Consider the following 14,454-nt stretch of genomic DNA (forward strand, 5'->3'; position numbering starts at 1 on the left):
TGTCTGCCTTTAGAAGACGATCGTGCTGGCCTAGGAACACCTTAGAGATGCCTTCCAGCCCTAACTTCCCACGTTCTCTCAGAAAAGCGCCTACGACACCCCACGCAAAAAAACTACAGATCCGCGCCGCGCTAAGCACTGGAGGCTCACGGCGCATGCGCCCGGCCTCCGCTCGCCGGCCTTCCGGGCCTCCGCGAGCGGCTGCCCCAAGAAATGCCTGTTTCTCTGCGGAATCCCACTGCTCTCCACGTGCTCTCTGACCTCACCTTTTCATATCCACTTTCTCCCCTGCGACTGAAGAAAATAATCTGGCCAGCTGGATTCCGGAAAGATAACAGGACACCTGAATACCTGGGACCGGCGCGCCAAGAGGAGGCCTGACCTGGGAAGCGGAACGGGGTCCTGCGGCGGGTCCTTCCGGGGGTGACATTCAGCGGGCGTCCGGGGAGACGGACTCTCCATCCTCTAACCATGGCCCAGTTTGTCCGTAACCTCGCGGAGAAGGCCCCGGCGCTGGTGAACGGTGAGCGCGGCTGCGGGCTGCCAGGACGGGAGGACCTGAGGGGAAGACGCGGGCGGTGGTACCTCGAGGGGCCGGCAGGAACCGGAGCGGGGCGGCCGGGGCTGGGGGTTGGGGGGTGGGAAGCAGGGGCCGGTCTGCGACTTCTCTAGCCTTCCTTTCGCCTGTCCTGCAGCTTGGGTTCTCGGCACGGCCTAGTATCCCTGAGTTGTAACCACGACGCTGTAGGAGGGAAGAGGTGTTCGGGAAGCCTGCGGTCGCCCGGCACTGCCGCCATTACGCCCCCTTCGATCTCAAGGAGTTGGGAATATGGAGGGGATGGCCGTGGCAGCAGAGCGAGGGAAAAGGAGGGCAGAGACGAGGGAAAGCAACGTAAATTCGGCCGCATCGGGTAGTCTGGTTCTCGCATGGAGTATCTGGAAGTTTACATAAATCTTTAGGGATACGTGTGCTTTGGGACGTTGACTGCTTTCTGTCCTGGCCAGATTGGGAAATGTTTCCTTAATGGAAATGTTAGGTGGAATTGGACTTTGTGGGCAAGTACCCCCGCTCCAACAAATATAGAAAGGGAGGTCTGTAAACAGTAGTCTTTACTATCTAGCTTAACATTCGAAGAGTTTTTCCAGTTTGATAAATCTGAAGTCTCGCTGGAAGGCCGCTGTATTTCAGAACAATCCTGAACAGTGACAGTCCCGAGTAGGAGTGTCTTCTGTCAGGAAATAATTGCAGTTGTCTGCTGGGTAGCAAGCCATTCATTTTATTTCCAAGGCGAGGTAAACTTTTTAAATAAAGGTAATGTTTTTGAACCATTGTTATTGTGATTGGTACCTTTTTATGCAACTTCTTCCTTTCCTCCCATCAGCAGCCAAACAATGAGTTCTTGAAGGCCTTGCGGTAATGCTTGGTTCTCTCCTCCTACACAGCCCCTCGCAGTCTACTAATTGACACATTTCCCCAAAGAACTTGAGTTTCCAGTGTTACTAAGATCATCTCAGTAACTGTTGTGATGACTGTTGGTGATGAAGTTCCATACGATTTTACATAAATGAAAAGAGAGGGGATTGTGGCCTCATCCTTTGGACTTTGTGGGTGATTTGAAGCAAAATTTTTTTAAGTTTTCAGGTGGATTGTTTCCCCCCGACCTTGGCTTTCACATCTTTCAGGTGGTGCGATTGCAAACGAATTTTAGAAATAAAATCCAAAAATAAAAGTAATACAAGAAATTTTTTTATTATGAACTAAACTCTTCCCTCTATTAGTGTGAGTAATTGAAAGATAACAGTTATTCTTCCAAAAGTACTCAGAGAAGAGAACTCAGCTGGGACCTGGAGGTTAGATAATGGAAGTATATTTTGCTTTGCAATATACTTCAGTGTGTTAAATGTGAATGTTAAGTATTAAATAAAAATTGGGGGTCATGGCTGGCTCAGTTGGTGGAGCATGCACTTTTGATCTCGGGAGTTGTGGGTTTGAGCCCCACGTTGGGTGTAGAGATAACTTAAAAATAAAATCTTAAGGGGCGCCAGGGTGGCTCAGTTGTTGAGCGTCTGACTTTTCGTTTCAGCTCAGGTCATGATCCCAGGGCCGTGAGATCAAGGCTCCAAGATGAGAGTGGAGCCTGCTGGAGATTCTCTCTCTGTCCCTCTCCCCTACTCACTCTCACTCTCGCTCTTTAAAAAAAATTAAAAAATAAAATCTTTTCTTTTCTTTTTTTTTTTTTAAACTTTTTTTAACGTTTATTTATTTTTGGGACAGAGAGAGACAGAGCATGAACGGGGGAGGGGCAGAGAGAGAGGGAGACACAGAATCGGAAACAGGCTCCAGGCTCCGAGCCATCAGCCCAGAGCCTGACGCGGGGCTCAAACTCACGGACCGCGAGATCGTGACCTGGCTGAAGTCGGACGCTTAACCGACTGCGCCACCCAGGCACCCCAAAAATAAAATAAAATCTTAAAAAATATGACTGTCTGTAAGGGCGCCTGGGTGGTTCAGTCAGTAGAGCATGTGACTCTTGGTCTCAGGGCCACGAGTTCAAGCCACGTGCTTGGCATAGTTTACTTTAAAAAAACAAACAAACAAAAAACCTATGTCTGTTAATTCCCATAAGGATACAAAGAAGCTTATAAAAGTAATTTTATAATCAGACTTCTCCAGAGAAGTCATAGAATCTAATGTTTTTTTTCCTATTTGCCAAACTTGAAACTTTATTTGGATTGTATCAGTTTTTCCATTAATCACTTTCTGTCCCAGGAGCCAGTACAGGTTCCACGTTGTATTGTTATTTCCGTAGTTTCCTCTGGCATGTGAGACTTTAATAGTTTTTCTTACTTTTCATGACCTTGACAGTCTTTACGGTGTCTATGTAGATATCTATCTAGGTATGCTATAAAGTTCCCCAGTCCGGATTTGTCTGGTATTTTTCTCAGGATTAGTCTGGAGCTATGGGTTTTGAGAAAGAATGCCACAAGTGCCCTCATCACATATCAGGATGTACATGATACCCATGTAACATCCATCACTGGTGAAGTTAACTTTCATCATTTGGTTAAGGTAGTGTTACTAGATTTCTCCACTGTAAAGTTACTGTTTTTCTCTTCCCATAACCTGTTCTCCAGAACAAGTAACTAAGTCTACCCCATGGCAGGGGCTAGGAGCAGCAGCCAACAGCAGGGATTCCATCTCCTGTAGGAAGGAGTATTTACATATAATTAAGTGGAATTTTATGAGAAGGGTTTGTTCTCCTTCCCCGTTTGTTCAGTCATTTATTGTATGGACTGCTGTACATTTATTTCATACTTAATGCCTCCAATAGTATGTTATTTATTTTGTTCAAATTGTTGCAGCCTTGGCCATTGAGAACTCTTTCAGGGTTAGCATCTCTGTCCCATTGACTTGTACTACAAGATCTTCATGTTACATTTTCCCTGCCCCAGTCTTAGAATCAGCCATTTATCCAAGGAGCCCTAGTTTCTTTCGTTGGACAATGGTATTTTGAAACTAAGATCCAGGCACTGAGATAGAGGGCGAGAGAGAATCCCGAGCAGGCTCCGCACTGTCAGTGTGGAGCCCAACGTGGGGCTCAATCCAACGAACTGAGAGCTGAAATCAGGAGTCAGACACTTACCTGACTGAGCCCATCATTTATTTATGTTTTATTCCTTATATATATGTAAAGCAGTTTCAAACTTTTTAATCTGTACTCCCTGAAAAACACGTTTACCAACTAAAGTACAGTGTTTGTGTACAGAGTACTGATTTAAAAAAAATAAAAAAGAATGAGGGGCACCTGGGTGGCTGGTCGGTTAAGCATCTGACTTCGGCTCAGGATCGCACAGTTCATGAGCTCATGGTCCGGGCTCTGGGCTCCATGCTAACTGCGGAGTCTGCATGAGATTCTCTCTCCCTCTCTCTCTGCCCTTTGCTCACTCACACCCTTTCTCTCTCAAGCATAAAAAAATTTTTTTAAAGATGAAATATCTGTGTGTTGAGGATAGTATTAAAGACAATCACACAAGACTTTGTACTCTTTGATGGCCTCATCTTCTTTATAGAATTGTCTGTTAGAGCTTTATGTCTGCTTGAAGATTTACCCATGGCTCTAAGCACAAAGGATGATACAGATAGTAATTCTGAGAGTAGTGAAATACCCAAATACAGGAAGCTAATAATAGGAAAAGTACCAAGAACCTTGGATAATCGATCTGTCGATAGTGGGCACTTTATGTATGTTCATGCATTTGTGCTGTTTTTGTTAACGTTTGTCTTGTGACATTTTTTATAAAATGCCTTTCTCGCTGAAATGACTACCATAGTTTCACATCTACCCTGGTTATTAATGGATTTTTTTTTTCTCTGAAATCGTAAATACCTTGAGGAATTTCAACATAGTAATAGATTTGAGTTTTGGCTACTCTGAACAATACTTGTAGGTTTTATTGTTATTGGTGGCGTTTTGAAGGAGTAGCAGCTGGGCTTTTGTTAAAGAAAGATTTAATTCACATATTGATGAGGATACCAAAAATGGGCCCTAATTGGTATAATTCCATCTGGATTTGTGGCCAACATTGTGACAAGTTTTAATCTTATTCTTAAGGATGCTGTTCTGTGTAGCTCCTTCCCTCTTCTTCTGCCCCGTTCCCTTCAAATTTTCTACTCTCTTTGCCAAGAAAATAATGGTTACGTTGCTGCTGTTTTCTTGCTTTTGGATCCAGCTTCTAGTAACTTTACAGTTAACTAGGTTTGCCGTTCATAAATGAAGTAACAGTACTAGCTGGCCACTAGCGAAGTCGTGGCATAATTGAATGTGTTTCTAGCTTCCTGCCTGATTGAGCGTCCCTGTGACACAGGTGTTCTGCATCTTTAAAAGCCTCTTGTTACCAGGGAGCAGCTTTGACTTTTCACACCGGGTGCACATTTGGTACAAGCAGTGAATGAATGTGATGCATGAATAAATATTTGTGTCCAGCCCACACATCTGCTTCTTTCGGTCTCTAGTGAGTTCATCCTGGTTTTTTGTTTTGTTTTGTTTTGTTTTCCAGCTGCTGTGACTTACTCGAAGCCTCGATTGGCCACATTTTGGCACTATGCCAAGGTTGAGCTGGTTCCTCCAACCCCTGCTGAGATCCCTACAGCTATTCAGAGCTTGAAAAAAATAGTCAAGAGCGCTCAAACTGGTAGCTTCAAACAGCTTACAGTTAAGGTAACTATAGGCTAAATGAAAACGTATGTGCGTAAGAGAAAATGTCTTCCCTTGGGATTATTCTGATTGTTTTGTTTAATACATGTATTTTCCAGTGAGGGCGAAACCTAAATAATGAGAGATAATCTGTTTCTTGACTGCTGTGAAAGATATTTACCTTTCTAATTTTGTCATCTGGGTTGAAATAATTCAAGCTATTTTATGTCTTCGTTTCCTATTAGTCGTATAACAAAGAAGTGAGCATTTTTACGGGGCAACTTTTTTCCCTGTCCTGTTTTGGTTAGTATACTGAAATAGGATGGCTTACTTTGCTGATTCTATACTTTTTTTCAATCTGTAGTCCTGGAAATATTCCCAGTGTAGCCAAAAGATCTCTTGGACTATATCACAATCAGGAGGCTAACACTCATATGGAAGATAAAAATACCAAAACCTAGCAAGCACATCCCATAACATGAAGGGTAATTGAATTGCATTAAGATAAAATCTAAAGACTGTAAGAACTGGAGCTTGGATTTTATGTTTGCTTGCTTGAGCCAAACACAGGATACAAAAAAACCTAAATAACTAAATTACTGCTGCCTTTAGAATCTACATCCTGGAAAATCGTTATTTTTCAGGAGACTTCCAATATTTCTGGTCTCTTTTGAAGGGGAAAATGAAAATTCACATCCAGGTACTTAAAGGAACAGGCCCAGTTGTGTTGTGGGAAAGTACTTTTTTCAACTAGAGCTTCAAGATCCATGGTTGCTTGCGTGCAGCATTGCTTTTAGGAACCAGTCATGTGCTTTTTTTGCTCTCAGGGCAGTACAACATTGATCTGGGAAACTGAATATTCACTGAATACTTGGAAAGAGTTAAACCAAATAATAAATGAATAAAGGGGAAGACCAAGCTCTTCAACTCTCAACAAACTCTCTTTGGCCAGACAGAATTGTCTGTTCTGAGACTTGCCTTCCTATCCTTTCATATGAATGCCCTGTCTAAATGTGTCAGCTCTTTCCAGGATGTGGGTTGTTTTAGGGCTCATAAAGTGTCTCATAAACTAATAATGAAAGGGTTAAGTCAGTTCAGCTCTTTAAAGAACGCTTTGAAAGAATTTATAAGCTCTGGACTATTTACCTTACATAATTGAAAGTTCAAGTGTCCTCAGCAGTTGAACAAAGTTAACATCGGTAATTCTTGACTTGGGCTAAAATTGCCCTCTAAATGAATAGCATCCTTATATTCTGTTGCTTACTCCTGGAAGAGAATACTTTTAAATATGTAAGAAAAAAAATGTACATTAAAATTTATGCTGCTTTTTTCAGGAAGCTCTGCTGAATGGTTTGGTGGCCACTGAGGTGTGGATGTGGTTTTATGTCGGCGAGATCATAGGCAAGCGTGGCATCATTGGTTATGATGTTTGAAGACCAATCTTTAACATCTGTCTGTATTTGGTTTGTTATTTGAGTGTTTTTGGACAATATGTGATCAGACTGGTATTTGAATAAAATAAGATAATGTATCAAAATCAATGTTTTCTCTATCAGACACTACATGGAAGGATCACAGTTTCTCTTGATAATAAGAGGAGTTGTCTTTTGCTTTAATACAGCTCTGAGTGCATGTCTTTTGCTTAGCCTAAAATCGGAAAGGATCTATGTGAACATACCAACCTGGTGTATGCATTTATGAGAATAATTTGAACAATAGATTAACCTTCTAATTGAGTGTTTAAAATAGATGATAGATTTATTTCCAGAATAGGGAAAGTCTTTCCAGGGAAAGACTTGGGAAAACTAGAACTTGCTGCAGTAGGAAAAATAGTAATACCACGTGCCAAACTGATATGGTTAAATTGTTAGTAATACAAAGAACAAAATTTGGATGGTTTCTCTTTGCCAAAATCAGAGATAGAATTTTTTGATAACACCTGTATTTATAAATGCTGGAGTACTTGGTGATATTCTGAGTATCTTTGTAACGTCTTTAACCGCAGGACATAGCAAATGAGAGCCAGGATGTACATTTTTAATCTAATTTTGATGTGTATTATATTATTAATCTATTCTGTTTTTTCCAGTTTTATGATTTTTAGACCCTATCTTTGCAAAAATAAGATACCCTGTGGGTATTTAAATAGCTACAATTTAGGGGCGCCTGGGTGGCTCAGTTGGTTAAGCATCCGACTTCGGCCCAGGTCATGTTCTCACTGTTCCCTAGTTCAGGCTCCGCGTCGGGCTTTGTGCTGATGACTCAGAGCCTGGAGCCTGCTTCAGGTTCTGTATCCTCCCCCTCGTCCTTTGCCCCTCCCCCACTCACTCTCTCTCAAAAATAAATAAACGTTTAAATAAATAAATAGTTATAATTTAGTATCATCCATGGGTCTAAATAATACATTATATCCTGAAATAAATAGAAATGATTGCCGTCTGCCAGTCTTCTTGAGCTGTTTTATTTTTATTTTTTTTAACGTTTATTCATTTTTGAGAGACAAGAGTGTGAATGGAGAAGGGCAGAAAGAGAGGGAGACACAGAATCCAAAGCAGGATCCAGGCTCTGAACTGTCAGCACAGAGCCCGACATGGGGCTCGAACTCAGGAGCCGTGAGATCATGACCTGAGCTGAAGTCAGACACCCAACCAACTGAGCCACCCAGGTGCCCCTTCTTGAGCCGTTTTATTGAGGATATAAAAGAGACTTAATCAGTTGTTGGCTTTTCTGGGGATCATACCATCTTTGAATGGCTTATTGGTTTGTTTCTAAGTCCATTAGAACGGTCTTGCAACCATTGCAAAACATGTTTTACCAGCTGATGATAACCAAAAGATGGTTGCATATTGGAAAAGCATCGTGGCTCACCGTATAGTATTACTTCTTTAACAGTGCTAAACATTTATCCAGTCATTTGTCCACCGCATTCAGAAAACTGCTGTAGCTTAGTAAACGGGACAGTTTCCCTAAGTGATCGGCAGGAAAGTCAACACAGAGGCTGCTGCTCTTTTGAAATGAGGCGATGCCTGACTTACTGCTTCTTGCACTGATCACAGGTGGTCAAAACCGAAACTGCCTGTTCAAAGGGCATTCGGTAACTTAAAATATGCATTTCAAAAGACTGAGAATCACTGACTACTACAATAAGGGTGATCTTTATGAGTTTCTCCATTTCATACAGGGAGTATTAAGACTAACAAAAACACACATTTCACGGTGTGGAGGCAGCTAGCACTACTAACCTACAAGGCTTAGTTGATTCGCGACGTGTCATGTTTTTCAACCATCTGGTCACCCCAGAAAGTTCTCAAAATAAACATTGACTGCTCACTTCACTGCAACTTCCTCGTCTGCCGTACAGCGCACCTCTGATGTGTGGTGGCTAGCAGTGCATGTATAGAGTTTTCTTAGGTTAAAAGAGCAGTGGGCTCCTTAAAGTGGCACCTTCCCCTCGCCAGCCAGTTACCTTCTGCCCTCCTAAATCCCACATGCCTTATCTCCCAGTAAAGAACCATCGAGGCTGTCTTTCATCGAATTTGTGTGTGCCCAGTGATTGCCACTGACAACTTGAACACCCCTCAGATGCTCACTGCGCACCTCCTAACTCGGGGCACTGTGCTAAGTGGGAGAAACATCAGGAAACGACTGAACGTTACCTGCTTCATGATGTGCCTGGTCTGGCGAGACAGGTAATTAAGCGTGCAGTTACAGTAACGTGAGAAGTGCTATGATGAGGGAAGCGGGAGGTATGCTTGGAAGAGTCTAAGGCAGATTTGAGAAGGGGGTTCCAGGGAGGCTGTCAGAGCAGCTACTATCAAAAGTAAACCAGAGGAGTAAGAGTTAGCCAAGAATGGGACATGGTACACTGGGCAGGTAGAACAGCCAGTGTAAAAGCTATTAAGCCGGAAAAAGTCTGGCATATTGGAGGGCCTGAAAGAACAGAAGTATGACTGAATCGCCAGGTAGAAGTAGTCATGTAAGACCAGAGAATGGGGACCAGATCATGAAGTGCCTTTTATGCCTTACTAAGGATTGGGTTGTCTCAAGGCCAGTGAATGGAGAACTGTTGAAGACTTGACAAGGCACGATTTCTGTCCTCAGTTTGTATGGTCTAACAGCAGCAGGCAATTTCACTTCCAGGTAACAGAAGCTAGGACAGGAACATGCATGGGGGACATGTGAGAGTACAGGTGGTCCTGTACTTCTCTCCATATGTAGAAATATAGATACTCGTGGGGCACCTGGGTGGCTCAGTCGGTTAAGCATCTGACTCTTGAGTTCAGCTCACGTCGTGATCTCACGGTTCGTGGGATCGAGCCCTGTGTCAGGCTCTGTGCTGACAGTGCCTGCATGGATTCTCGCTCTAGCTCTCTGCCTCTCTCTCTCTCAAACTGAAAAAAAAAAAAAAAAAAAAAACAAAACAGATGCAGATACTCTTAGTACACAGCATCATGAGGAGAGGGGAGATTATAGTTTCTGAAGTTCAAGCCAACTCTACATGTATCCCAGTCACTGTGTTTCAAAGGTGTGACTTCTAAGGAAACCACTTTATAAAAATAAATTCTTGAACCTAAATGTCAATAAATACCAGCCTTTTTATGAGGTTTTCATTTCAAGACCACATTGAACATGAAACTGTCCGCATTGCCTGCTTAATCCTTTGTTCTGTACATGTCACGTTATTCTTCTTGGATAACAGTTTCTCCTTTCTTTTCTACTCATCTTTTCCATACCTAAGTTTCTTCTACCTTGATTTCTAAGCACAGCCCCATACAAATTACTTTCTTCGTATTTCATAATTGTGTAGTGCTTTCCATTTTCAGAGCACTTGCACTGACTCATTTCGCCCTCTACTTTCCTCCCAGGTTAGTGGCATCAGTGATAGACCCATTTAGCAGGAATTCAGTAGCAGAAACATGAAATGATTTGGCTAGGATCCCATGAGTAACACGTAGTGGCACCACAAGTTGGGCCCAGGTAGTGGTGCCGTGTTGTGGTCTATGCCCTGACCACGCCTGACCACCTAGTAGACCCGCCTCCATTGTATGTTCACAGGGCCTTATTACTTTGTATATTCTCAGGCCTGTTTTGCCCTACTGTCAATCTCGAAGCTTTATTGTCCCATCAAAGGTCATCCTACCTAATCTTGGGTGAGGTCATACTTAGCTTCATAGGACTTAATATTTCCTAATTAGCATAGCTTTTATTTCTACCATAACATGCATTGGTACACTTGTGATCACTCAAGATAAATACAGTAGCAATTCGACCGGAAATTCTCTTAGAAGGGAATTAACCAGCTTACCTCCTGGCAATAAAATATTGATGTGTAAGACCCTGGACAATCTGCTTGTCTGTAGCCTTGCCTTAATCTCAACCCTTGCGTCAGCTGCTCAATTTCCCACCCGTCCCCATAAAAGCCAGCTTTAAATCTCATCAAATTATACATCCGCTATCCCTGATTGTTGCAATTTATCAGTCACCAAACTATTCTTTGCTTCTTGACAATTTTTTTCTCCTGGCTCACTGTCACTGCAAAACTACTTCCATCTTAATAATTGACGGTTTAAACACACACATGGATCAGTAGTTTTCAGAGTATGGTCCCTGGACACAGCAGCAGCAACATCACGGGGAAACTTAGAAATTCTCAGGCTCTACCTAGCAATTCTGGGGATGGACTCCGGCAATCTCTGTTTTAATCAGCTCTCCCATGTAATTCCGATACATACTAATGTTTGAAAAACATTGACACAAATGATCCAACAAACTGGCCTCTTGGTTCCTGTTAAAGTCCATTGATAAGGTCTTTTCCCTTCCTTTTCCCATGTCATCACCAATCTTTTCCACCACTCCATAGCTTGCAATTCACGCATCCATCTGACCACCTATTATCTTGCCAGCCCATTTCCACTAATACGCCGACTATATTCATTTGGAGTCACTGTGACCATCAATACATATACTGCCATCTCCCTCATCATCCCAGTGTCGTCCTTTCCTTCCTTACCCAACTTCTATTCCACGGTCAGTCGCAATCACTCTCCTGAATATATCCCCATTGTCCTTGCCTCTCACTTTGTTGTTGTGCTCATTTGCCAAACCACAACCCTGGCTAAGTCTCTGTGCTCTGCACTTGCACCTACGTAGCTGAATGTAGCTGGAGAAAACAACTAAGGTGGCTGGTGTCACTAATAATATAAATTCCTGATCAGAACCTTAAGAACACATTTAATGCTACCTGACAATCATACTGTATTTCACTGAGCTATAATTACTTCTGTCAACAGGTAACTTCCGTCAACAGATGGCTTCCTACTTTACTAAGAAAACTGAAGTGGGGCACTGTGTGCACCCCTTGATCTTGGGGTCGTGAGTTTGAGCCCCACATGGAGTGCAGAGAGTACTTTAACACTTTTCTTTAAAAAAAATGGAAACAATTGGAGAACTTCCACTGATTCCCACAGTATCATCTACTCATTACTATCTGTACCCATATATATACCCCATCTTGTCTGTGTTGGGTTGCTCACGCTCCGTTTTAAAGCCACTCCCTCCTTTCAGTGTCTTCGTGCCATAATTTCTCCCCTTTCCAACATCATTAATTTTCTTCCCCTACTCCCTTGTTCCTATGAGTGTATACATATGCCATGATCAAGTCCATCTTTTACTAAATCAGCTCCCTTTTGCAGCAAAACATCTCAAAAGTTACCAATAGTGTCTCTGATTCCTGTTCTCTCTTGAGCCCACTCCAGTCAGGTGTTCATTCCTATCACTTCACTGGAACTGCTCTCCTTATACCTTATATATATATAAATGTATATATATATATATATATATATATATATATATATATAATGTATATATATATATAAATGTATGTATATATATACATATATATACATATATATACCTATATATACATATATATACATATATATACCTTATATATATAAATGCATACATATATATACATATATATACCTTATATATATAAATGCAAGAGTCCATTCTCAGTCCTCATATCGTTTGACCTTTCAGCGGTATTTGACTCCCCTGAATATCTCTTCCTGTTTGATGCACTTTATGATACACTTGACTTCCCAGGGCTTTCCTGTGGCCTTCCTTCTTCCTTACTTTTTTTTTTCACTTCTCAGATTCCTGTTCTGGTTCTTCCTTTCTCTGGCTTCCTATCTTTGGAATATCTCAGAGATAAGGCTCAGTCCTTCCTCCATCTGTGTTCATCCCATTGGTGATCTCATCCAGTCCCGTGGTTTTAAATAACATCTGTATACTGATGACTCTCAAATTTGTTATCTCCAGTTCCTACCCCTCCCCTGAACTCTAAACACATATGCAACTGCCCATGTGATACCTCCACAACCTGCACGTGGTTTAATCGACACCTTGCACTTATGTCCAAAATCAAACTCTTGATTTTCTGTCCCATCCCCACCAGAAAGCTGTTCCGCAGTTTTCTCCCTCTCAGCTGATGGCAACTCCATCCTTCCAGTGCTCAGGCTACTGTCATCCTTAACTCCCAGTTCTCATATTCCATACCAATCCACCAAGAAGTCCTGTTGGTTCTACCTCAAAAGACACCCAGGATCTGTCCCTTTCTACCGCCTCTACTGCTAACGCCAAGGCACTACCGTCTCTCGCTGGCATTCCTGAAATGACCTCCTAGATGGCCTCCCGCCTCCAGGCTTGCCTGTCCACGGTCGATTCTAAACATCATTCAGAGTGACCCCACCAAAAAGTAAGTCAGACCATGTCAGTCCTCTGCTCAGAACCCTTCAGTGGCTCCCACCTCACTCAAGTTCAAAGCTAAAATCCTTACAGGGGACTACAAAGGCCCAACAAGAACTGGCTTTCTATTTTGTGTCTGACCTCACCTTCCGCCACTCTTCCCCTCTCTCCTACTGCTTCACCGGTCTTGGTCTTCCTCAAACATGCCTGTCTCAGCACTGGCTGGTCCCTAGGCTTGAAATGCTGCTCCCCAAGATCTCTCCAGGGCTGGCTCCCTTCCCACATTCAATGTTTTCATTGTGGGCTTCCCCAACCATGCTAATTACAATTCCAAGAAGCCTCTCTCCAAATACACTTTTTTTCCTGCTCTTCCCCCCCAAAATTTCCCAAAATCAACATCTAACATTCTATATGATTCACTGATTTATTATGTTTATTGTTTGTTTTACCTTACTAAAATAAATGCAAGCCCCCCAAAGGCAGAAATTTTTACAGGCTGACTGGGTGCCTCAGTCAGTTGAGCGTCTGACTCCAGCTCAGGTCATGATCTCGCAGTTCGTGGGTTCGAGCCCCACATTGGGCTCTGTGCTAACAGCTCAGAGCCTGGAGCCTGCTTCTGATTCTGTCTCTACCTCTCTCTCTCTCTGCCCCTTCCTCCCCCCCCCCCCCACAGTCTGCCCCCCCCAAAAGTAAATAAACATTAAAAATTTTTTTTTTTATTCTGTTTGTTCACTGATGCATTCCAAGCACCAAGCTCTTAGAAGTCACTCACTAAAGATGTGATGAATAAACTAATTTACCCTTCAGTGAGCGCATACCTTTATAAACTGCTGTTCCCTTTGCCTTCATCCTGGCTCTTTCTACCTGGCACATCGCTGTTCCACTCTTGGAGTCTCTTCTGATTTTCCCAAACTGCTTCTTTTTGCCCTCCTGTTGGACCTCTTACAACACGTACCATTGTACTCTAATGATATATTTACGTCTGTTTATTTCCCTTACTAGACTGTAAGCTTTTTAAGGAAGGTACAATATCTAACTCACCTTTGTAACCCTGGCCTATCACATTATCTGTCTGGCTTGTATATAGTAGGTTTTCAAACAGTGAGGCAGCAAACTCTCCTTACTGTGTTTGGAACCGGGTTGATAAACAGCAGACTTTAGTGGCAGTTTGCCACCGAGGGAGATGCAGGCCTGGGGGAGTCATTTCCTGAAGGCCTGCAGGCTGAGCCTGCTACAGAGCCGATGCCCGCTGAGTCACTCCTGCAACTCGGCCTCTAACTCTGAAACAGAGATTGGGATCCCTGATTAACAGCCCCCGACTGAGCAAGGTGAGTGCCGCCCTGCTTTGGCACAAGGCTTGCGAGGAAAGAACGAGACGGTGGGCGGCCGAAGATCTTTGCTAGAAAACCTAGCTTGAAACCTGCGAAGTGCAGAAATTCCTGAGGAACTGACCATTGTAACTCCTTTCCTCGGCCGAGCTGCATTGCTGGGTTTATATCCTTAGAAGAAC

The 14,454-nt window shown here is 42.9% G+C and overlaps 1 protein-coding gene across 1 annotated transcript; it reads left to right on the plus strand.

Annotated features, from left to right (window-relative positions):
• Positions 1 to 409: 409 nt before the first annotated feature.
• ATP5MG (ATP synthase membrane subunit g) lies at positions 410 to 6,732 on the plus strand. The gene is made up of 3 exons (XM_047070307.1): positions 410 to 523; positions 5,059 to 5,219; positions 6,530 to 6,732. The coding sequence occupies exons 1-3, from the start codon at positions 472 to 474 to the stop codon at positions 6,626 to 6,628; spliced, it is 312 nt and encodes a 103-aa protein (XP_046926263.1). The 5' UTR covers positions 410 to 471; the 3' UTR covers positions 6,629 to 6,732.
• Positions 6,733 to 14,454: the final 7,722 nt, after the last annotated feature.

Source organism: Lynx rufus, unplaced genomic scaffold, assembly GCF_022079265.1.
Source record: "Lynx rufus isolate CCGP_SWC_20201006 ecotype Redwood Valley unplaced genomic scaffold, mLynRuf1.p SCAF_9, whole genome shotgun sequence".
NCBI lineage: Eukaryota > Metazoa > Chordata > Mammalia > Carnivora > Felidae > Lynx > Lynx rufus.